At 37.6% G+C, this 24,615-nt stretch overlaps 1 protein-coding gene across 1 annotated transcript in view; it reads right to left on the reverse strand.

Moving 5' to 3' along the window:
- Positions 1 to 24,615, reverse strand: part of PFDN1 (prefoldin subunit 1) — a 66,292-nt gene that overhangs the window by 27,887 nt on the left and 13,790 nt on the right. The window contains exon 3 of the mRNA XM_004381067.2: positions 9,861 to 9,945. Within this exon, the coding sequence (XP_004381124.1) occupies positions 9,861 to 9,945 (85 nt within the window). The remainder of the gene's footprint in view (positions 1 to 9,860; positions 9,946 to 24,615) is intronic.

Here is a 24,615-nt window from a genome sequence, read left to right on the forward strand (position 1 = left end):
CAAGATACAATTTACTAAAATTGTCCATGTGCACTCAAGAAATCTAATTATCAATATTTTCTGAGCACAGGGATATATATGTCACTATCGTAAGTACCATGTATTTTATAAAACAGTACTGGATAAAGCACTACAAATGAGTAAAATGATGTCTTCCTGGTTATGTTATTTTAATTTATGTATGTGCAGTTAATAAGCTATTAACACACCTCTATCCTAAAGTATGCAAACGCTAGTGGCATAGTGGTTAAGTGCTACGGCAGCTAACCAAAAGGTCAGCTAACCAAAAGGTCGGCAATTCAAATCCACCAGGCGCTCTGTGGAAACCCGATGGGGCAGTTCTACTCTGTCCTATAGGGTCGCTACGAGTCAGAACTGACTCAACGGCAATGGGTTGGGTTTTTTGGTTATCCTAAATTATGGAGCCCTGGTGGCGCAGTGGTTAAGAGCTCGGCTGCTAACCAAAAGGTTGGCAGCTCAAATCCACCAGCTGCTCCTTGGAAACCCTATCGGGGCAGTTCTACTCTGTCCTATAGGGTCACTGTGAGTCAGAATCGGACTCAACAGCAACGAGTTTGGTTTTTTTTTTTTTGTTATCCTAAAGTACGTATTTCTAAAACAGGTAATGCCTAATATAAACTACCTTAAACCATCACACTCAAGTCTCTAGCAAACTTAAGCAACTACTATAAAGATATCAGAGAAGATACCATCATCTTGTTATTACATTTTATCTGGCAAAGCCATAGGTGGACAACTCCGTAGTTTTATTTTAGCCTCAAAAATAGGATTCCAATTAACTTTTTAAATTAAGGTAACAATCTGGACACTGAAAGGAAATTGGGTAGCTTTTTTTGTTTGTTTCCTTCCATCTTTTCATTTTAAGACATAAGGGGGCATTTTGCTCCCAAAGTGGCAATTCAGAAAAAGACTGAGCTTATAACCATAAACTTGATAGAAGTCATTCTAGAGATCTTCTAACCCAACTTTTTCATTATACAGATGAGAAAACTAAGGTTTAGAGTACAGCAAGGGCTAAAATCCAGAACTCCTAAATCAATGTAAGGCATAAAACAGGAATTGAGGGTAATGAAAGCTCTGCTGTAAATCTAGGTGACTTGGAGATCTCTACTTATAGCTCAAATATCAGCCCTTTGGATCTTGTCCTTTTGAGCTGACATGCACAGTGTGCTCATTATTACAGATGTGGCCTTTCCCACATTGAGTACTGAACAACTCACTTTTCTGGCATATCTATTACTTGAGCTCTGTTATGTGAAAACAGAGACTGATCAAAGTAAGAATCAGGGATAAGGAAAAATACACTGATTAACTTCTCCTTACCATCTAATTACAAAAGCAGGGGAAGTATGCAAAAATATAAAAGAAAAATCAAAATCTAACTCATCAAAATAATCCTTCTCTGCTAAGTTCATTCAATGGGAAAAGAAGAGTCTCTTCAATAAATGGTGTTGGGAAAACTGAATTTCCACATGCAGAAAAATGAAACAGGATACATGCCTCATATCATGCACAAAAACAAATTTAAAATGGATTAATGACCTCAATGTGAAAACTAAAACCATAAAATTCTTAGAAGAAAATGCAGGGCAATGCTGTTGAGCCTAGCTTTTAACAATAAAGTATCTAATATAATAACAAAATAACAAACAGCAAAAGACAAGATAAATGGGGCCTCATAAAAATTTAAAACTTTTACTCATCAAAAGACTTTATCAAAAAAGTGAAAAGACAAGCTACCGACTGGAGAATATCTTTGGAAACCATATATCCAAAAATAATCTAATAACCAAAATATATATAAAAATTCAACAACTTAACAACAAAAAGACAAACAACTCAATCATAAAGTGGACAAAGGACTTGAATAGACATTTCATCAGGGAGGACATTCAAATGGCCACCAAACACATGAAAAGATGCTCAACATCATTAGCCACCAGGAAGATGCAAATCAAAACCACATTGAGATAGCATTTCACTCCCCCTAGGATGGCTAATAACAAAATAACAAATGTTGGCAAGGATGTGGGGAAACTGGAACCCTTATCAATTGCTGGTGGGAATGCAAAATGGTACAGGAGTTGTGGAAAACAGTATGGCAGTTCCTCAAAAAACTAAAAACAGAACTACCATATGACCCAGTAATTCCACTCCTACATATATACCCAAAAGCTGTGAAAGCAGAGACTCAAACACACTTGTACATCAATGTTCACTGCAGCACTATTCACAATAGCCAAAAGGTGGAAACAACCTAAACGCTTATCAGCGGATGAAAGGATAAACAGAATGTGGTACATACTACAATGGAATAATACTTCTCAGCCAGTAGAAATGAAGTCTTGATATATGCTACAATACGGCTGGACCTTGAAGACATTATGCTGATTGAAATAAGTCAATCACAAAAGGACAAATATTGTATGACCTCACTTCTATAAAGACAAGAAAAAGCAAATATAGAGAGACCAATATTTATTGGTGGTTACAAAGGCCAGAGGGAGGCGGAAAAAGAGGGGTTAGTGTAAATGGAGTACTGAGTTTTGGTTCATAGAGATGGAAAAACTCCATTAAGGGTACAGCTGCACAACAACTAATGTAACTGCTGTCAAGAAGTTGTATACCTGTAAGAAGCTGAAACGGCAAAAGTTGTGTGATAGACATATTTACAATAATGACAAAAAAAAAAAAAAGCATAGCTGCTAAGGCTACATACGTACAACCAAACACCTCATGGGATTTGGTTCCCATGCACATTCAGATGCACAATCAGGGTTTGGAGGTTTAGTGTCCTGGTTTCATGGGACCATCTCAGTAAATAAGCCTAATAACGTGTAGTGCTTATGATGTACCTCCTACTTTGTTGCGTAGTGCCTGGGATCTTAAAAGTTTGCAAGCTGCTACTCACCTGGAGCAACAGAGGAAGGAAAGTCAGGAACAGGAGAATGTGGAATGAGTGGTTAATTGCCTCCATGGAAAACTGCCTCCTTTGCCATGAGACCAGAGGAAGAAGGAGAGTCAGGAACGGGAGGAGAATTGGAATGTGTGGCTAATTGCCTCCATGAACAACTGCCTCCTTTGCCATGAGACCAGAAGAACTGGATGGTGCCCAACTACCATTACTGTACATTTTGATCAAAGATTCCATACAAGAATCCTGATTAAGAGGGGGAAAATGCAGAACAGAATTTCAAATTCTTATGGAATCCAGACTTTCTGGAGCCATGAAGGCTGAATGAATCACCGAAACTACTGCCCTGAGATAATCTTTAAACTTTAAACCAAAAATATCCCCTGAAGTCTTCTTAAAACCAAACAACAGTTTAGCTTAATTAGTAAAGAATGTCTGCCTTGAGCACTGTACTCTTTTAAGATCTATCTATATAGGATCAAATCGACAACAGCAACTCGAAAAATTAGATAGGAAGCTTAGGGGGCAGTGAGTTTAAATTAATGGGGGAGGAACAACTCAGAAAAGGAGGATGAGAATGGTTGCATAACTCAAAGAATGTAATCAATGTCACTGAATTGTACATGTTGAAATTGTTGAATTGGTGTATTTCTGCTGTGTATATTCTCAACAATAACAAAAATAAAATAAATTACAGTAAAACCTGCAAAAGCCCGGAAACTGTTTAAGGCAGAATCCTATCAGAGAAGGAAAATTCAAATATTTTCCACTAATAAAGAGCGACAGAAAAGTGGTTTAAGACTATACCGTCAAAGGCAAAAAACTTGCAAGACACGGAAAAACAAAGCAGTCCCGTCGAATTCTGGCTTTAATAGATTTTACTGTATAATTCTTGTTCCTGTGTCTTTTCAGTCTGGATGCTTTTCAATATGCTCTCTGTCTTTTGTGTTTTGTAGTTTCTCTGGGATGTGTTTAGGATGCGTTTAGACCATAATCACTCTGATCGGATTGACTACGAAGTATTTTCATTTTAAGCTCACAATATGATAATTTGTTTATATATATATATATATATATACACACACACATATAAAATCCTACTTGTAATTTGTTGGCTTCCTGAATCTAAAGATTAGTGTTGTTCATCAGTTCTGGAAAATTCTTATTTCTAAATATTACTTCTTCCCTATTTTCTCTATTACTGGTATTTCCTTCTGGAGTTTTTTTTTTAAAGAGAGCCACTACTATCTGTAGTAGCATCTTAACGGTTTTTCCTATCTCTGGTCTTTCTCCTTACAATTCCTTAAACATATCTACAGTAGAATGATCTTTCTGTAATGTTAAATCTGGTCCTATTACTCCTCAGTGTAAAATGCAACATATTTGCTCTTAGGATAAAGTTCATACTCTTTAACATACTTTCAAGGCTCTTTGTGAAATGACTGTTGTTTATTTCTCTCATCCATTCGTTTTCTCTGCCTTCTCTTATACCGTATGTTTCACCCATGCAAAAATACTGTTTCTGGAACCTGCTGTGCTCTATTTGTTTCTACTAGGTCTTCGCAAAAGTACTTTCCTTTGGGATAAGAAGAGGGAGGTTTTTTGGGTGATGGAACTGTTTTGTCTCCTGACTGTGGGGTGGCTATACAAATCTATATATATGTTAAAATTTATAGAAATGCACACCAAAATAAAGTCAATTTTAATAAATAATAATTTAAAAAATAAAAATAAATTTAGTTTGTACATTAAAAAGAAAAACAAAAAAGTAGTTTCCTTTGCCTGGGAACTTCCTCCTCCTGCCTTTACCAGGTCCATCTACTAATCCCTTCAGGTCTCAGTTTAGGGGCACTTCTCCTGAAAAGCATTTTCTGATTCCTAAATCTTAAATTAGGTACTTCTTTGTGGTCTCTAATTATTATATTAGCTTCATAACATAATGCGGGAATTTGGGAATATAAACCATCTCCAGTTGAAGTAAATCACAAATAGGTTTTCAATTACTTGGGAACCTTGATACAAATTCAGAGCTCTAAATAGGTTCTCCCAAGGCCTCCCAGTTGGTGCTTCTCCTTGTAAATCCACAGTCCCTTCTTCTGGGCTATAGCATTTCTTGCCAGTCCAACCTATTTCATCTTAATCCTCTAAAATTATCATCATCATCAGTTCCTACCATCAGATACCTTATAATTAAGTTGGGAAGGCACAATTTATATATAACACTGCAAAGACCAGGCTATTTCCATGTAGCACGTTTTTTGTCTCTTAATGAATAAGGATGTTTTTAGGCTGGGTTATAGATCCAGTTTCTGATCAAAGCTGTTAATTTGTTTTACTAATTTGGGCCAATGTGTGTACCTCTCCAGCCCCTACCTACGGTCTACGTACATGACACTCTGGATAAACTTTTTCCAGAAACCTTTTACCCAACTCTGCTCTTACTGTTTGTTTGCCCCCTCCAAATATTTTTTCTGGTCTTTATTTCTGAGTGCAAAGCTTAAGTGAAATTTGTTTAGCCTTTGATAACTCTGTCATACGGTGCCTGCACTGCCAGACAACTAGGTGGCTCACCTACCTTTTTCCTCTTTTAGGGTAGAGAAGGGGGTACTATATCCCCATCTCCATGTCCCCTTGATAGGGAGTCATATTACTTACAAGAGGGGCAAAGACAAGCACTATCTAGCCCTTGAGATGACAGTCTTCATTGTCATTTCCTTCTTAAAACTCTACATTTACATTTAATATCTCTATATTGGGTATTCTTCAGACTATAATCACTTTGATGGGATTGATTTGGAAGCATTTCATTTTAAGCTGACAATATGATAATATTGTATAGATTTTTATCTTTCTTTTATAAAGGAAGGGAATATCACATTTCATCCTAATGGTGACTAGTAGACCAATGATGCTGATCCTATTCATGAGAAAATAGAAAATGGTGGCTTTAGTATGACAGATTAGCCGATTAGCCATATTATTTATCTCATTATTTGAGGAAATGTTCTATTTTTTAAAATATTGATTAACAAATAGCTTTTTAAAGAAGATGGCTGAGTGTATAATCCACAGAATAAAAACCAAAAAGCAAACCCATTGCCGTTGATTCCAACTCACAGCAACCCTATAGGACAGAGTAGAACTGCCCCATAGGGTTTCCAAGCAGCAGCTGGTGGATTCGGACTGCTGACCTTTTGGTTAGCAGCCGAGTTCTTAACCACTGTGCCACCAGGGCTCCATTCACAGTATAGTACGTTGTTATTATAAAAGTGCAAAAGTGCAATTTTTAAAAATGACATGGATATAATTATTTAAGATTTGGAATTACGACTTTTTTACAAGTCTCATTTGTCTTTGGAAAAAATAACTTTCTTTTTGAAATGTACAGCATGTTGTTGTTATGTGCTATCAAGTCGATGTCAACTCACAGTAAATCATTAAAAGGAGAAAATAGGCTTTTTTTTTTAAGAAAATTCAGTTTTTGTTAAAGTAATTAAAACTCTAATGATAGACTAAATATGTGTATATGTGTATATACATATATATATGTGTATATATATATATATATATATTAGAGAGTGAAAAATACATCTTATATTTTTGTTCAGTTTTTTTGGTGTTAAGGAGAAAATAATCACTTGTGGGCTTCTTTTGCAGTTGGGAAAACTTAGATTCAGCGTTGAGATAAGCTAGAGCTCAGTTTCTGACCCCTGGCCTTTTTAATCTCAACTATTTGGAATCCTAGCAATAACTGTAATTTTTTCAGTGATATACTGAAACACATTTTGGCCACCATTCCCTTATATTCTTTCTCCCTTATTCCAGGTGGGATCCAAACATTTACTGTTTCAGGCTTATCTGCCTTTAGCCTAAAACCAAAAAAACCAAACCAATCGCCATCAAGTCAATTCTGACTCATAGCAACCCTACAGGACAGAACAGAACTGCCCCACAGGGTTTCCAAGGAGCAGCTGGTGGATCTGAACTGCTGACCTTTTTGGTTAGCAGCCGTAGCTCTTAATCACTGTGCCATCAGGGCCCCCTTCAGCCTAACTCCCCATTATATTTTAGGCTCATGCCATCTATCTCCAACATGATTACCATCCCTTTCACCACCAAGGTTAGCTCAGCATTGACATAATAATAAGGAAACTCAGGACATTCTGGCCCACTCAGTGCCACTTCTGACGCAGAGTGTTGCAATTTCAGGGTTAAGAAATAGCTCTCCTGCCCATGCTGTAAGTAAAATCTAACTGTGTAGCTTAAAGCTCTGACTCGTACACAAAAACGACAATTTTGGTCAGACAGTGGTTTCTGAAATAAGTGGGAAGAACAGCTGTGAGAGAACTGGATAGGACGTGCCTGTGACACTAAGTTGGCTTAGTTATGATACTCTAATGAGAAAATGTTTTAGAGGAATTCCCATGATTGAGGAAATTTTACTCTGCCTATTAAGGATCATTTTTCCACAGCATAGGTGGTGACTGGTAGGCACTTGGATGGATGACCAGTTTTTACCCTAAGCACTTCATTTTGGAGTGGTATTATTGTGCATATGAGGGGAACCCCTCTTTTGAAGTGATGTCAAGTGGACATTACTGTATTATAGGCAATGATTCTTATCTGTATTTTCAATGAAGAGAGGAGGGAGGGGAGAGCAGAGTCAGTGATAGAAATCTGTTTACAAATGAAATAAGAATTATACCTACTGGTTCATCTGCTTGCATAGCTCCAATTTTGTTGTTGTTTTTGTTAGTTGCTATCGAGTTGGCTCTGAGTCATGACGACCCCATGCACAACAGAACAAAAGGTTGCCTGGTCCTGTGCCATCTTCACAATTATTGGTATGCTTGAGTCTATTGTAAATACCCAAGCTATGGTATTTTCAATCGTCTCATATGCATGTGAAAGCTGGACAATGAATAAGGAAGACTGAAGAAGAATTGATGCCTTTCAATTATGGTGTTGGCAAAGAATACTGAATATACCATGGACTTCCAGGAGAACAAACAAATCTGTCTTAGAAGTATGGCCAGAACGCTCCTTAGAAGCAAGGATGGTGAGACTTTGTCTCACGTACTTTGGACTTGCTATCAGGAGGGACCAGTCCTCTTGGTAAGGTAGAGGGTCAGCAAAAAAAAGAGGAAGACCCTCATCAAGATGGACTGACACAGTGGCTGCAACAATGGGCTCAAACATAGCAATGATTGTGAGAGTGGTGTGGGACAGGGCACTGTTTTGTTCTGTTGTACACTGGGTTGCTATGAGTCAGAACCGACTCGATGGCACCTAACAACAACAACAACTGTTGCAGCCACTGTGTATTTTCGGTTCCTTCCAACATAAGGGGTTCACCATCCAGCACTATATTCAGCAATATTCTGTTGTAATCCATAGGGTTTTCAATGGCTAATTTTTGGGAGATTGCCAGGTCTTTCTTCCTAGTCTGACTTATTCTCAGAGCTTAAAATCCATTAAAAAAAGTAGTCATTTTTTTTTTAGTAGTAAGCTGTAGCATTTACAGACATATATATTAATATATATAGCTTACTGAATAATTGTGAAGTAAACATGCTCCCAAGTCATGCCATGTCAGTGCCCCTGAGAAATCCCCAGGAGGCTAGAGGGTGTCTCACTAACTTAGCAGAGGGCTGAGTCAGATTCTGAACTACTGCCTCAAACAGTACTCATAGAAATTAGATAAAGTGACCTATGAAGTCATTGAATCCACCCCCCAATCTCGGGAAATCTTGGTCCCTAAGAAATAATAACAAGCTTTTTGTCCAGTCTAACTTTTACTATACACAGGATGGACCTTTCACAAAAGCCCAAGAATATCCCACCAAACATCTAATGTATAATGAAGCTATAATAATAAACTCAAATTTTCCAAAGATTTACTAAATTACTCTTAACTGTGTCTTCCATAAAGATAGGCTGAAGTTCTAACCCCCAGTACCTGTGAACATGACTTTTGGAAACAGGATCTTTGAAGATGTTAACAGTTAACATGAGGTCATACTGGAGTAGGGTGGGCCCGAATCCAGTATGAATGGTGTCCTTAATAAAGAGAAAAGACACAAAGAAAAACCCAGAGGGAAAACAGCCATGTGAAGATGGAGGCTGACTGAGGTACCTAAAAGTCAAGGAATGTCAAGGATCACCGGCCGTCACTAGAAGCTAGGACAGAGGCAAGGAACAAACTCTCCCTCAGAGCCCTCAGAAAGAATCAAAATGCTGACACCCTGATCTCAGACTTCTAGCCTCCACAACTTCGAGACAATATATTTCTGTTCTTACCAGCCACCCAGTTTGTGGTATTTTGTTATGGCAGCCCTAGAAAACCAATACAAACATCATCCTTTTCCCTATCTAAAAAAGTTTGTTTTCCCCATAGGAACACCATCCTTCAGGTATTTAATTAGTTATAGCTTACTACTTAGTCCTTGTCTGCAACCTAATCTAGGTTAAAGGAATTACAATATGTAAGAGAGAGACTATAACCAAGATCTTCTATCATTATAGTTATCATTACCCACTCCCCTGCTCCTGCTCTGCTTGCTCATCCACCACAATCCACTATACATATGTGATGTTTAAATAAATCCTGCTGTTGGGTTTTGTTTTTTTAAGAACAGACATGTTCATTCAAAGGCAATGGAGAAAATACATTCAGGTTAAAACCATTTTGTCTTCTTCAAATTTCTCTATAGTTCGAAAGAGGCTACTCTTTTTTTTTCAATCTCATACACTTTTCATGAATATGACTGCTTCAGAAGTTCTAACAAAATTAGAAGAAATGAAAACAATATGACATGGCCTTGACAGGCATACATTTTCATTTAATATGGTTTAAACACAGCGATATTATCACTTTTTTTTCCTAAAAGTTGACTACTATCGCCAATATTCACTCAAAACTTACTTCCAATTCTTTAATTTTTTCTTCTGCTATTTTCTGTTTCTCTAATAGCTGCTTGTGAATTACCTCCTTGGACTGAAGAATAAACCTACAAAATACACAAAAGTTGGAAATTAAGCCACATGACCAAGATATTCATCAAATTCAATAACTATATATCAAAGAGCAAACTAAGAAAACTAAAAAGACGATCCCCTAATTCAGGACAAATAAAATACATTGCTATGTTAATGTGACAAACAGAAAACTACCAGGGTTAAACCTCCTTGGCTGAGAAGGGATAAAGGCTTATAGTAGATTCTGTCTTCTTATCTAAGAAGGGCAGCAGGCTTCAAGTAGATTCACAGATAAAAGGAAAAAAAAAAAGATAAAAATCTATCCCAGGCTAAGAGGAAAGTTAACATATAAACACAATAAATATCCTAATTTTTATTTTTTCAGTTATATCATTCAACTTTTATCTAGATTTTTTTAAACAGTATTTGTAAATTGGAGCTTCCCCCCATCTTTTTTTTTTCTGTAACAGCAGTAACTCATGACCTTTTAAAGTCACAATCAAGTACTGTGTTAGGATCAATGCATTAGTGTTTATATGAGTTCCTCACACAAAAAGCACTGTATAAGCTCTAGTATCTTTTATTATTATTTCCAGAGTGTATAATACCTCTGAAAAGCTCAAAATGCACAAACGGAAAATTTCAACTTTTTCCATTTTACAGTCAGGCACACTATTTACCGTTGATGGTACGAGCGTGGAAATATGGGAAACTTTAAAAATTAACACTGAATCTGTTTTGTGACTTTATGTTCATTATTCTTGCTGTGGGGGAAGGAAGAACAATCTATTTTATAGCCTCAAGTAAGTTAACTGAAATAGTTCCCTTCCACTGGAATCAAGGGAAAAACTCTAATTACTCAAATCTCTTTCAGGATAGTGTAACTAGGCTCTAATAGATTTCAACAAAACAGACATTCTTCTCTTTGCACACAGAGTTCAGAACTAAACATCATCTCTTAACAAAAAGCCAAGCAAAAAAAACATATCGACGTAGCAGTATGTGTTTCCTCTGTCAATCCCACAGAAACGATGTACTTAGGTAGATTCTTAATGAGAAGGTCTGTTGCTATAGCAGAAGAAAAGTAAAACAGACCAAATAGGGCAACTAGCTATTTCCCAGACATCTGGGAGAAAACTGCTTTCTGCCCCTTCTTCTTCATGAATACAGCTTCCCACACATATTAAAACATGATGAACATCGCTTTCATTCCACTAATTACTTAGCTTGTGATTGATATGAACACCCCAGATAATTTAACTGCTGATCTAGTCTTCAGTAGTAACTTTTTAAAAACCTTACTCATATATTTACTGCAAAGATGCCTACACTCATACAAACAAGGCTTAACTGTAGGTCTTTTCTATGCGAACCCTTCACATCTAACATGTTCTTATTCGGTCCAGTAGACAGGTACTATTTCTGATAAGAGTATGGTTTATAGAATGTTTCTATCAGAACTCATGCCTACATTTAAGAAGAGCTGGTTTGAACTGTATCAAGTCTCAATCACATCATGTAAAAAATATAATAAAAGAAGATCCAAGAGTCATCAATTGTCATTACATGCAGGATTTTACTAACAAAGTCTTTTAGCCATGGAAATAATTTTCAGAGTAAAATATACATTTTTAAATGGCACTGACTGCTGGCCAGTAAGTAGTATTCTCAAATAATAGTTCATCAGATATCATCTTTATTAGTGTCTGGGAAAATTTCAAAGCTAAGATTAGAGGTCAAGTCATTACTTATGTAGCCTTTAAAAATAAAGTATCTGAACAGATACTAAATCCCTTCAGCAGAAAATAAAATTACTAGAAAGCAAGAACACTCAACAACAAAAACGTTTTTCTGCAGCCACACACCCCTGAGGTAGCTATATTGGAGTATGCCAACTTTAAAGGCCAGAGAGATTCCACCAAAGCTGGCCAAGCTACTATTAAGCCTAGAAGAACACCTCAGTCATGAAAGTCTTAAACGAGGATGAGTATTTGGTAAATTCACATGCCTACCTCAAAGAGTAGTTACATAGTCAAAATTCAAATACAAAATTTATAGTAAGTTTGGTTTAGTGCTCAAATCAAAAAATGCCAAAGACACTTTGTAGGGAGACTGGAAAGCCCCAAGAAACATTTGCCTATTGTTAAAAAAAAAAAAAAAGACATTGAATTATCAGATACTATTTTGAAGACATGAGTGGTTTAGTGGTAGAATTCTCGCCTTCCATGTGTGACATCCAGGTTCAATTCCCAACCAACGTACCACAAGCATAGCCGCCACCCATCTGTCAATGAAGGCTTGCATGTTGTTATGATGCTGAACAGGCTTCAGTGGAGCTTCCAGATTAAGACAGACTAAAAAGAAAGACCTGGTGATATACTTCAAAAAAATCAGCCTATGAGAACTCTGTGGATCACAATGGTCCGATCTCGTTGTGCATAGGGTCACCATGAGCTGATGGCCACTAACAACAAAAACATTTTGAAGATAAAGGACATAGCATGATAATTTAATTATGAGACTTATAAACAACTAGGTACACAGTTTCTCAAAGCAGACAGTCTTATTCAGACTCTGCCTGATTGTTTATGGAAAGCCAAACAGTAGGTAAAGGATTCCTGAGTTCAGAATGTACCACAAAGGAAAAATAAGCCATGAAGAGGGAAATTATTCTCCTATGGCAAATGATATGCAGATAATGTACTACAATATTCAGGATCATATACTCTAGAGTTGTTTCTTTGTAAAAGGCTTCTATTTTGACCTGGAACTCAATGCCACGTTGGCCCTGCACTGTCAACTCTCAAGGACTTGCTGCGTTGCTGTTTCACTTCTACATTGATTGGTAATTATGCCATCTGAAAAACATGATTCTGTGATGGCTTTTGGTTTTGATTATTTAGGGAACATCAGAGGCTGTGTTCTGAATTGTCCTGCACGACTTTCACTTTCTTGCAACTCAGCATAAATTAAAAGTGTTCACCCCTCCGTGGTCTCGGGGAACATCTAGCTCAATTGGCATGACACAGCTTATAAAGACAATGCTCTACATTCTACCTTGGTACGTAGTGTCTGGAGTCTTAAAAGCCTGTGAGCGGCCATCTAAGATACTCCACTGGTCTCAACCCTTCGGGAGCAAGGGAGAATGAAGAGAACAAGGAAAAGATTAGTCCGAAGGACTAATTGTCCACAGCTACCAAGGCCTCCACCGGACTGAGTCCAGTACAGCTAGATGGTGTCCGGCTACCACCACTGACTGCTCGGACCAGGATCACAACAGAAGGTTCTGGACAGAGCTGGAGAAGGATGTAGAACATAATTCTAACTCACAAAAAAAAGACCAGATTTACTGGCCTAAAGGAGACTGGAGAAACCCCGAGAGTATGGCCCCCAGACACCCTTTTAGCTCAGTGGTAAAGTTACCTCCACGGTTCACTCTTCAGCTTTAGGAGTGGACGGCCCCGTAAAACCAAATGAGACTAACGAGGTACAGGAGTCCAGTGACAAGGGCCAGAAAGCAGAAGGGGACAAGCAAGCCGGTGATAGGGAACCCAAGGTTGAGTAAGGATATAGTTGATGTGTTGTGAGATTGTTAACCATTGTCTTAGGGCAACATGTGTAGTAACTGTTAAATGAGAAACTATTTTGTTCTGTAAGCCTTCATCTTAAGTGAGAATAACAGCACAATTCGAAGAGCGTAGTCAATGTCACTGAACTGCGCATGTAGAAATTTTTGAAATGGTGTATCTTTGGCTATGTGTATTTTCACCAAAAAAAAAAAAGGTTGAGAAGCTAGAGGGTTGATATGTTGTTGGGTTGTTAACCAATGTCATAAAACAACATGTGTACTTCTGTTTCATGAGAAACTATTTGTTCTGTCAGCCTTCACCTAAAGTACAATAAAAAATTTAAAAAAATAGGATATAGTGCCCAAGACCTAAGAGACAATATCAGTTGACCATGTGTGTAATTACAGACCCAGAAGGTGAAGAGAGAATGGGGAAGAAGAAATATTTGAAAAAAGAATGAACAAGAATTTTCTAAAGTGAAAAAACACCAAATCAGTTTTGAAACTGTGAAACTCAGAGAACCACAAGCAAAATAAATACCAAACTTGGGGGGACATCTAGGTCAACTGGCATAACATAGTTCATAAAGAAAATGTTCTATATCTGACTTTGGTGAGTAGCATCTGGGATCTTAAAAACTTATGAGCAGCCATCTAAGATACATCTACCGTCCCATCCCATCCAGAGCAAAGAAGAATGAAGCAAACCAAAGACACAAGGAAAATATTACTCCAAAGGACTAATGGACCACATGGCCTCCACCAGCCTGAGCCCAGAAGAACTAGATGGTGCCCAGCTACCACCACCAACCACTCTGACAGGGATCACAATAAACGGTCTCAGATAGAGCAGGAGAAAAATGTAGAACAAAATTCAAACTGACAAAAAGACTTACTAGTCTGACAGAGACTGGAGGAACCCCAAGACTATGGCCCCAAGACACCCTGCTAACTCAGAACTGAAGCTACTCCCAAAGTCCACCTTTTAGCCAAAGATAAGATAGACCTATAAGACAAATAATAACACACATGAAGAACGTGCTTCTTAGTTCAATCAAGTATATAAGACCAGATGGGCAATACCTGCCTAAAAGCAAAGACAAGAAGGCAGAAAGGGACAGGAAAACTGGACGAATGGATACAGAGAACCCAAGGTAGAAAGGGACAGGGGGAGAGTGCTGACACATTGCAGGGACTGCAACCTATGTCACAAAACAATTTGTGTGTAAATTTTTGAATGAGATACTGATTTGCATTGCAAACTTTCACCTAAAACACAGTAATTTTTTTAAAAATGTAGAATTCACCTAGAAAAAATAAATACTAAAGAACACCTAGATGTATCATCAAACTACTGAGAAACAAAGATAAAGAGAAAATCTTGAAGGCAGCCAGAGAAAGGACACATTATATTCAGAGAAAGAAAGATAAGAATTAAAGCAAACTTCCTGTCATAAAATATGCAAGCCAGAAGACAATGGAGTAATATTTTCAAAGTATTGAAAGAAAAAAGCTCTACATACATAGTGAAAATATCTTTCAAAAGTGAAGGGGAAATTCAAACAAAAAAGCTGAGAGAATTTATTCTGACAAACGTACACCATAAGAAAGAAGACTCCAGAAGAAGGAATATGATACCAGAAAAGAAAATGATGAACACAATAGACATGTTTTTCTTTTTGTTAATCATTTTAAAAGATAGTTAACTGTCTAAAAAAGCGGTTGGCAAACTATGGACTATGGGCTTATCTAGCTACACTCATTTGTTTATATATAGTGTATGGCTGCTTTTTCACTATAATGGCAGAGTTAAGAGAGAAAGTTATGACATAAACCACACGGCCAGCAAAGCTGAAAATTTTACCATCTGGCTCTTTACAGAAAAAGCTTGCTGACCCCTGATCTAAACAAAACAAAAATAGTAACAATGTATTGTGAGGTTTATAACATATGTAAGGACTGCTGGTTGTGCAGTGGTTAAGCGCTCGGCTACTAACCGAAATGTTGGTGGTTCGAACCCACTAGCTGCTCTGCGGAGATGACAGTCTGCTTCAATAAAGATTTACAGCCTTGGAAACCCTACAGGGCAGTTCTACTCTGTCCTGTAGGGTCACTATGAGTCAGAATCAACTTGACCACAGTGGGTTTGGTTTTGGTTTTGGTGTTAACACATGTGAAATATATAACAACGAAACAAAGGATGGGAACAAGGAATTTCACATATAATACAAGGTGAAGTGGTAAATTATTTGTAGACTGTGATAAATTAAAGAGGTATACTGTAAAACAGGCCAGCCACTATAAAAATTATTTTAATAGAGGAAAAACTAAGAAGCGAAAGTGAAGATAAAACAGTATCACAAAAGATAATTAATGTAAAAGGAGGCAGAAAAAGAGGAAAAAAGGAATAAAGAACAAATGAGATAAACAGAAACTAGCAAGGTGGTAGATTTAAACCCGATCATAACGCTAATTACTTGAAAAGTAAATAACTAAGGACCCCCAATTAAAAGGCAAAGAATGTCAGATTAAATTAAAAAACAAGACCAACTATATACAGTTCACAAGAAATCCACTTTAAATATGAACACATACATAGGTTAAAAGTAAAAGGATGATCACACCTACTAGGATGGCTGTAACGAAAAAATAAAACACCGATAATACCAACTGTTGGTGAGAATGTGGAAAAATTGGAACCCTCATACGTTGTTGGTGGGAATGTGAAATGGTCTAGTCACCTTGGAAAACAGCCTGGCAGTTCCTCAAAACATTAAATATAGAGTTATCATGTGGTCCAGGTATATATCTAAGAGAAATGAAAACATACGTATGGCCACACAAAAATCTATACACCAATGTTTATAGCAGCACTATTCATAATAGCTAAAAAGTGGAAACAACCCAAATGTCCATCAATAGATGTATTTAAAAAAATGTGGCATATCCATACAATGGAATATTATTCAGCCAAAAAAAGGAATGAGGTACTGACACATGCTACAACATGGATGAACCTTGAAAACATTATGTTAAGTGAAAAAAGCGAGTCACAAAAGATCACATATGGTATGGCTCCATTTTCATGAAATGTCCAGGATAGGCAAATCTATAGAGACAGAAAGATTAGTGGTTGCCTAGGGCCAGGGGTTAGGCGTGAGAGGAGGGGGGCTGGAGAAAATGGGGAGTGACTGCTAATGGGTACAGGATTTCTTGTTAGGGATGATGAAAATGTTCTAAAATTGATTGTGGTGATGGCTGCACAACTCTGAATATATTAAAACCACTGAATTATATATTTCAAATAGATGCATGGCATGTGAAGTATTATCTCAAGAGAGCTATTATAAAAAAAAGTAAAAGGATGGAAAAACATGCGATGTAAATATAAATACTAATCAAAAGACAGCTGGAGTGAATGTGTTTATATCAGACAAAGTAGACTTCAGAACAATGAATATTATCAGGGATAAAGAGAGATACAACAATAAAAAAGTCAATTTATACATAACCAAACACCTAGCAGGACTAATTTTAAAAAAGTCAATTTATAAAAAGAACAACAATCCTAAATGTGAATGCACTTAACAGAACTTCTAAGTGCATGAAGCAAAAACTGGCAGAACTGAAAGAAGAAATATACAAATACAATTACAGTTTGCAAAAATGGTGCAGCGGGGGCATCTCACCTCGTCTAACTTCACGAAGAGGGAAGAAGAATCCAGATCAACAATCTAAGGCTGATTGTTATGAGGCAGAGGTTAGACATATCTCTTCTCTCCAACCTTTTTACCAGTTCTGACACCAGCCATCCCTCCCATGGTACTCTCTACTTCTCTGCTGGGTTCGATAATTCGTTGCAATGGCCACTCAGAACTCACAGACCATACTCACAGCTATGGGGTTTATTAGGGAAGTAACAGGTTATAATTCAGGATCAGGAACGACTCAGGATACACTTCTTCGATCAGGACAGCCTCTTCTCAGCTATGCCCACAGGCAGGCCTCTCTCTGGCCCTCGGCCCCCCAGCTTGGCCTCTGCCCTGCTGAGGCAAGTGTACAAAGCTCTTTAGCTCTGCCAATAAATGCCCATAGGCAGGCCACTCCACCAGGAATCCTTGGCCTGAAAGCACTCAGCTCTCTAGCTTCATGGGGTCGGCAAACCTAGCTCTGCTGACAAGTGCCCAGAAGCACCCCACTCTATCAGCAAGCCTCCTGCCCGAAGGCGCTCAGCTTTCTCGCTCTGTGGGCTGGGAAGCCCATCGCACTGTCTCCTGCCAGTCTCCTGGTTCTGCTGCCTCTGATGCCCCCATTTCTCTGTTGCTGCTTCTCGTCATCTCTGGTGTTAACGGCTCGCTCTCTCTGTCTCCTAGGAGGTTCTCAGCACAGGGATCCTAGGTCCTTTAGGATGTGCTCCACTCCTAGTTCTTCTTTCTTGATGATAGTGAGTTCTCACCTCTCTGCCCCTGCGATGGCTCATTTTAAGCCTAGTGGGATGGCAAAACTGACCAACCCCCTCGTTAGGGTTCCATACATCTTATTTGCCTGGTCCCACCCCCCCCCCACAAGGGTGTCATGCACCTTATTTGCATTATTAGCAACCTGTCCAATCCCCCCTGGTGGGCCACAAGCACCTTATTTGCATACTCCTATCCAATCATTTGATGGGAGTTACAGGACCATGGCTAGAAAGGCCATATAAAAGTGATCCATCGCACTGCATAGTTGGAGACTCTAACACACCTCTCTAAGTAACTGATAGAACAAGTAAACAGAAAATCAATAAGGAAATAGAAGACCTGAACAATACTATCAACTAACTTGACCTAACTGACATCTATACAACACTCCACCCAGCCACAGAAGAATTTACATTCTTTTCAAATGCACAGGGAACAATCACCAAGACAGGCCATATTCTGGGCCATAAATAAACTGCAACAAATATGAAATAACTGAAATCATACAACGTATCTTCTCTAATCATAATGAAATTAAACTAGAATTCAGTAACAGAAAGATATCTAGAAAACCCCAAATATTTGGAAATTAATAAAAGTCATAAGGCTATTAGAAAATATTTGTATCTAAATGAAAATAAAAAATTTCAAAACTTGTGGGAGGTAGCTAAAGCATCTTTAATAAAAGGAAATATATAATATGAAATGCTTATGCGTAAGCAAGAAAGACTTAAAATCAGTAATGTAAGCTTAGACTTTAAGAAAAAAAAAGGGCAATTTAAACTCAAAGCAAGAAAAAAGGAAATAATAAAAGCAGAAATCAGTGAAATTGAAAATAGAAAGTCAATAGAAAAAAATCAATAAAATGAAAAGTCAGTTATTCAGAAGTCAATAAAATTGATGAACTACTAGCCAGAGGATCAAGGGAAAAAGAAAGAAGACCCAAATCACCAGTTATCAGGAATGAAAGGTGTCACTATAGATCCTACAGATATTAAAAGGATAAAAAGAAAATATAAAGAAAAATTTTATGTCAATAAATTTGCTAAACTCGATGAAGTAGACAAATTCCTTAAAAGACACAAATTACCAAAGGCCACTCAAGAAAAAACAGATAATAAGAATAGATTTATTAAAGAGACTGAATTCAATTGTACACCTGAAAAACGCTCAACTGGCAAATGTGTTTTTATACATTTATATGTGTGTGTGTGTGCGTGTGCGTGTGTGTATACACACACACATATATATAAACAATAATTAAAAGAGAGATTGAATTCATACTTAAAAACCTTTCCACAAAGAAAACTCCAGGTCCAGATGGCTTCACTAGTGAATCTTTTCAAACATTTAAAAATAAAATAATACAATAATAAAAATAATTCTACACAAACTCTGTTCAGAAAATAGAACAATTCCCCAATCGCTTTATGAGACAAAGGCATTACAGGGGGAGGGGAGAAACCTATATTTCAATACACTTCATGAATATACACACAAATATAATGCATTAGCAAACTGAATCTAGCAATACATAAAAAGGATAATCATCATGACAAAGTGGAATTTATCCAAAAATATAACGTTAGTTCAACATTAGAAAATCAATGTAATTTACCATATCAACAGACCAAAAAGAAAACCATATGATTATTTCAATAGATGCTAAAAAAGCATTTGAAAAAATCCAACTTAAAAAAAAAAAAAACCTCTCAGCAAACGAATAGAAGGGAACTTCCTCAACCTGATAAAAGGCATCTACAAAACACCTCCAAATGGTGAAAGACGACGTGCTTTCCTACTAACATCATCAGGAACAAGCCAAAGAGGTCTGCTCTCACAATTCAACACTGTACTGGGAACACTGCACTGGAAATCCTATCCAGTGCAATAAGCCAAGAAAAAGAAGTAACAGGTATACAGATTAAAAAGGAAGACATGAAACAAGCTTTATTTCTAAGTGATATGATTATCTACGTAGAAAAGTCCCAAAGAATCTACAAAAAACTAAACTAATAATATATGAGTTTTACAAGGTAGTACAACACAAAATCCAATCTCTTTGTTCAGTATCTTAACTATGGTAGTGGATACAGGAACCCACATAGGGGAAAAAATTGTATAGAACTTAATACAATTCCTTACGTACAAATTAGTGCAAGTAAAGCTAGGAAAATTTGAGTAAGATCAGTAGATTATATCAATGCCAATATCCTGGTTATTATAATTTTACAAAATGTTACTGTTGAGGGAAACTGGGCACGGTGTACAAGGGAATCTGTCTGTATTATTTCTTACAACTGCATGAGAATTTATAATTAGCGCAAAAAAAATTTCAATTAAAAATCAATTTCTATATCCTAGCAATGAACAATTGGCAACTGAGAAAAAACATTTTCAAGTACCATGTTTTTACAAATAATACACACCTTCTATGTTTGTCTGCCAACATGTTTAAAAAATTGGCTTAGCAGTGATTATGAAAATACCTCATGGAGGGAGGGTGGGGCGTGGTTGGCAAGCAAACGTAGAAGGGGCACATTATCTGTATAAAAATACAGCACCATTTAAAATAGCATCAAAAACCATAAAACACCTAGGGATAAATATAACAAAATATGTATAAGATTTATATGCTAAAAATTATGAAAAATCAAACAATATACAAAAAATGGATATGCTATGTTCATTTATCAGATGACTCTACATTGTTAAGAAGTCAGTCCTCCCCAAATTGATTTATAGATTCTATACAATTCCAGTCAAAATCCCAGCAAGATTTTATGTAGAAATTAACAAACTGATTCTAAAATTTATATGGAAAAGCAAAGGATCTGGAATAGCTAAAACAATTATGAAAAAGAATAATGTCAGAGAACTCACAGTACCTGGTTTCAAGACTTACCATAAAGCTATAATAATCCAGACCACCTGGTACTTGCAAAATAACAGACATAGATCAATAGAACAAAACAGAACAGTGCAGAAATGTTTCTGACATACATGGTCAAGTTCCACTGCTATTCATAAGGTTTTCACTGGCCAGTTTTTTTCATAAGTAGACTGCCAGGTCCTTCTTCCTAGTCTGTCTCAGTCTAGAAGCTCCACTGAAACCTGTCCACCATGGGTCACCCTACTGGCATTTGAAATACCACTGGCATAGCTTCCAGCATCACAGTAACACGCAAGACACCACAGCACAACAAACTGACAGACCAGTGGAACACTGTCTGCTAAAGTGACTGAAAATAAGCCCCTCAGGTTGGAATGAACTCAAAATACAACTAGGGAAGAGCTGCCTCCTCAAAGTAGAATCAATCTTAAGGATGTGGATGAAGTAAAGTTTTTGGGACCTTCATCTGTTGATGTGGCACGACTCAAAATGAGACAAAACAGCTGCAAACGTCCATTAGTAATTGGAACATGGAATATATAAAGTATGAATCTAGGAAAACTGGAGGTCGTCAAAAACAAAATGGACTGCATAAAGATCGATATCCTAGGAATTAGTGAGCTGAAATGGACTGGTACTGGCCATTCTGAATAGGACAATCATATGGTCTACCATGCCAGGGATGACAAATTGAAGAAGAATGGCATCGCATTCATCGTCAAAAAAAGTATTTCAAGATCTATCCCGAAGTACAATACTATCAGTGATAGGATAATATCCATACGCCTACAAGGAAGACCAGTTAATACAACTATTACTCAAATTTACGCACCAAGCACTAAGGCCAAACATGAGGAAATTGAAGATTTTTAACAACTTCTGCAGTCTAAAATTGATCAAACATGCAATCGAGGTGCGCTGATAATTACTGGTGATTAGAATGCAAAAGTTGGAAACAAAGAAGGATCTGTAGTTGGAAAATACGGCCTTTGTGACAGAAACAATGGTAGACATAGCGTGATAGAATTTTTTAAGACCAACAACTTCTTCGTTGCAAATACCTTTTTCAATAACATAAACAGCGACTATACATGTGGACATCACCAGATGGAATATACAGGAATCAAATAGACTACATCTGTGGAAAGAGATGATGGAAAAGCTCAATATCATCAGTAAGAACAAGGCCAGAGGCTGACTGCCGAATAGAACATTAATTGCTCATATACAACTTAAAGACGAAGCTGAAGAAAATTAGAGCAAGTCCACAAGAACCAAAATATGACCTTAAGTATATCCCACTTGAATTTAGAGACCATCTCAAGAAAAGATTTGACACATTCAACACTAATAACCGAAGACCAGATGAGTTGTGGAATGACAGCAAGGATATCATACATGAAGAAAGCAAAAGGTCATTAAAAAGATAGGAAAGAAAGAAAAGACCAAAATGGACGTCAGAACACACTCTGAAGCTTGCTCTTGAACACAGAGTAGCTAAAGCGAATGGAAGAAATGATGAAGTTAAAGAGCTGAGCTGAAGATTTCAAAGGGTGGCTCAAGAAGACAAAGTAAAGCATTACAACGAAAGGTGCAAAGACCTGGAGTTAGAAAACCAAAAGGGAAGAACACATTAAGCATTTCTCAAGCTGAAAGAAATGAAGAAAAAATTCAAGCCTCAAGTTGCAATACTGAAGGATTCTATGGGAAAAATACTGAACAATGCAGGAAGCATCAAAAGAAGATGGAAGGAATACACAGAGTCACTGTACCAAAAAGAACTGGTCGGCATTCAGCCATTCCGGGAGGTAGCATATGATCAAGAACCGATGGTACTGAAGGAAGAAGTCCAAGCTGCACTGAAGGGAGTGGCGAAAAACAAGTCTCCAGGAATTGACAGAACACTGATTGAGATGTTTCTACAAACGAATGAAGCACTGGAAGTGCTCACTCATATATGCCAAGAAATCTGGAAGACAGCTTCCTGGCCAACGGACTGGAAGAGATCCATATCTGTGCTCATTCCAAAGAAAATCCAACAGAATGTGGAAATTATCAAACAATATCATTAATATCACACACAGTAAAATTTTGCTGAAGATCATTCCCGAGCAGTTGCAGCAATAACTGGACAGGGAGTTGCCAGAAGTTAAACCAGATTCAGAAGAGGACGTGGAACCAGGGATATCCTTGCTAATGTCAGATGGATCCTGGCTAAAAGCAGAAAATACCAGACAGATGTTTACCTGTGTTTTATTGACTATGCAAAGGCATTTGACTGTGTGGATCATAACAAATTATGGATAACATTGCAAAAAATGGGAATCCCAGGACACATAACTGTGCTCATGCAGAACTTGTACATAGAACAAGAAGCAGTCATTAGAACAGAACAAGGGGATACTCCGTGGTTTAAAGTCAGGAAAGGTGTGCATCAGGACTGTATCTTCTCATCATACTTATTCAATCTGTATGCTGAGCAAATAATCTGAGAAGCTGGACTATATGAAGAAGAACGTGGCAACAAGACTGGAGGAAGACTCATTAACAACCTGCAATATGCAGATGACACAACCTTGCTTGCTGAAAATGAAGAGGACTTGAGGCACTTACTAATGAAGATCAAAGAGTACATATAGTCTTCAGTATGGATTACAACTGAACATAAAGAAAATAAAAATCCTTACAACTGAACCAATAAGCAACGTCACGATAAATGGAGAAAAGATTGAAGTTGTCAAGGATTTCATTTTACTTAGATCCACAATCAACACCCATGGAAGCAGCAGTCAAGAAATCAAATAACCCATTTGTCATGGACTAAACTGTGTCCCCTCAAAATAGCTGCCAACTTGGCAGGGCCATGATTCCCAGTATTGCATAAATGTCCACCACTTTGTCATCTGATGTGATTTTCCTACGTGTTGTAAATCCTATCTCTATGATGTTGATGAGATGGGATTAGCGGCAGTTATGAGGCAGGACTCAATCCACAAGACTGGATTGTATCTTGAGCCAACCTCTTCTGAGATATAAAAGAGAGAAGTGCTCAGAGAGACATGGGAACATCATACCACCAAGAAAGAAGCACTGGGAGCATAGCGCATCCTTTTGACCTGGGGTCTCTGCGCTGAGAAGCTGCTTGACCAAGGGAAGATTGATGACAAGGACCTTCCTCCAGAGCCAACAGAGAGAGAAAGCCTTCCCCTGGAGCTGGTACCCTGAATTCGGACTTCTAGCTTACTAGGCTGTGAGAGAATAAACTTCTGTTTGTTAAAGCCATCCACTTGTGGTACTTCTGTTATAGCAGCACTAGATAACTAAGACAGCACTGCACCGGGCAAATCTGTTGCAAAAGACTTCTTTAAAGTATTAAAAAGCAAAGATGTCACTTTAAGAACTAAGGTGTGCCTGACCCAAGCCATGGCGTTTTCAATTGCCTCAAATGCATGTGAAAGCTGTGCAATGAATAAGGAAGACTGAAGAAGAACTGACACCTTTGAATTATGGTGTTGGTGAAGCATACTGAATATACCATGGACTGCCAAAAGGCCAAACAAATCTGTCCTGGAAGAAGTACAGCCAGAATGTTCCTAAGAAGCAAGGATGATGACACTTCGTCTCACATACTTTGGACATGTTATCAGGAAGGACCAGTCCCTGGAGAAGGAATCAGGCTTGGTAAAGTACAGGGTCAGCAAAAACCAGGAAGATCCTCAACGAGATGGAATGACACAGAGGCTGTGACAATGATCTCCAACATAACAAAGATTGTGAGGAT

This window comes from Trichechus manatus, unplaced genomic scaffold (genome assembly GCF_000243295.1).
Source record: "Trichechus manatus latirostris isolate Lorelei unplaced genomic scaffold, TriManLat1.0 scaffold00080, whole genome shotgun sequence".
Taxonomy (NCBI): domain Eukaryota; kingdom Metazoa; phylum Chordata; class Mammalia; order Sirenia; family Trichechidae; genus Trichechus; species Trichechus manatus.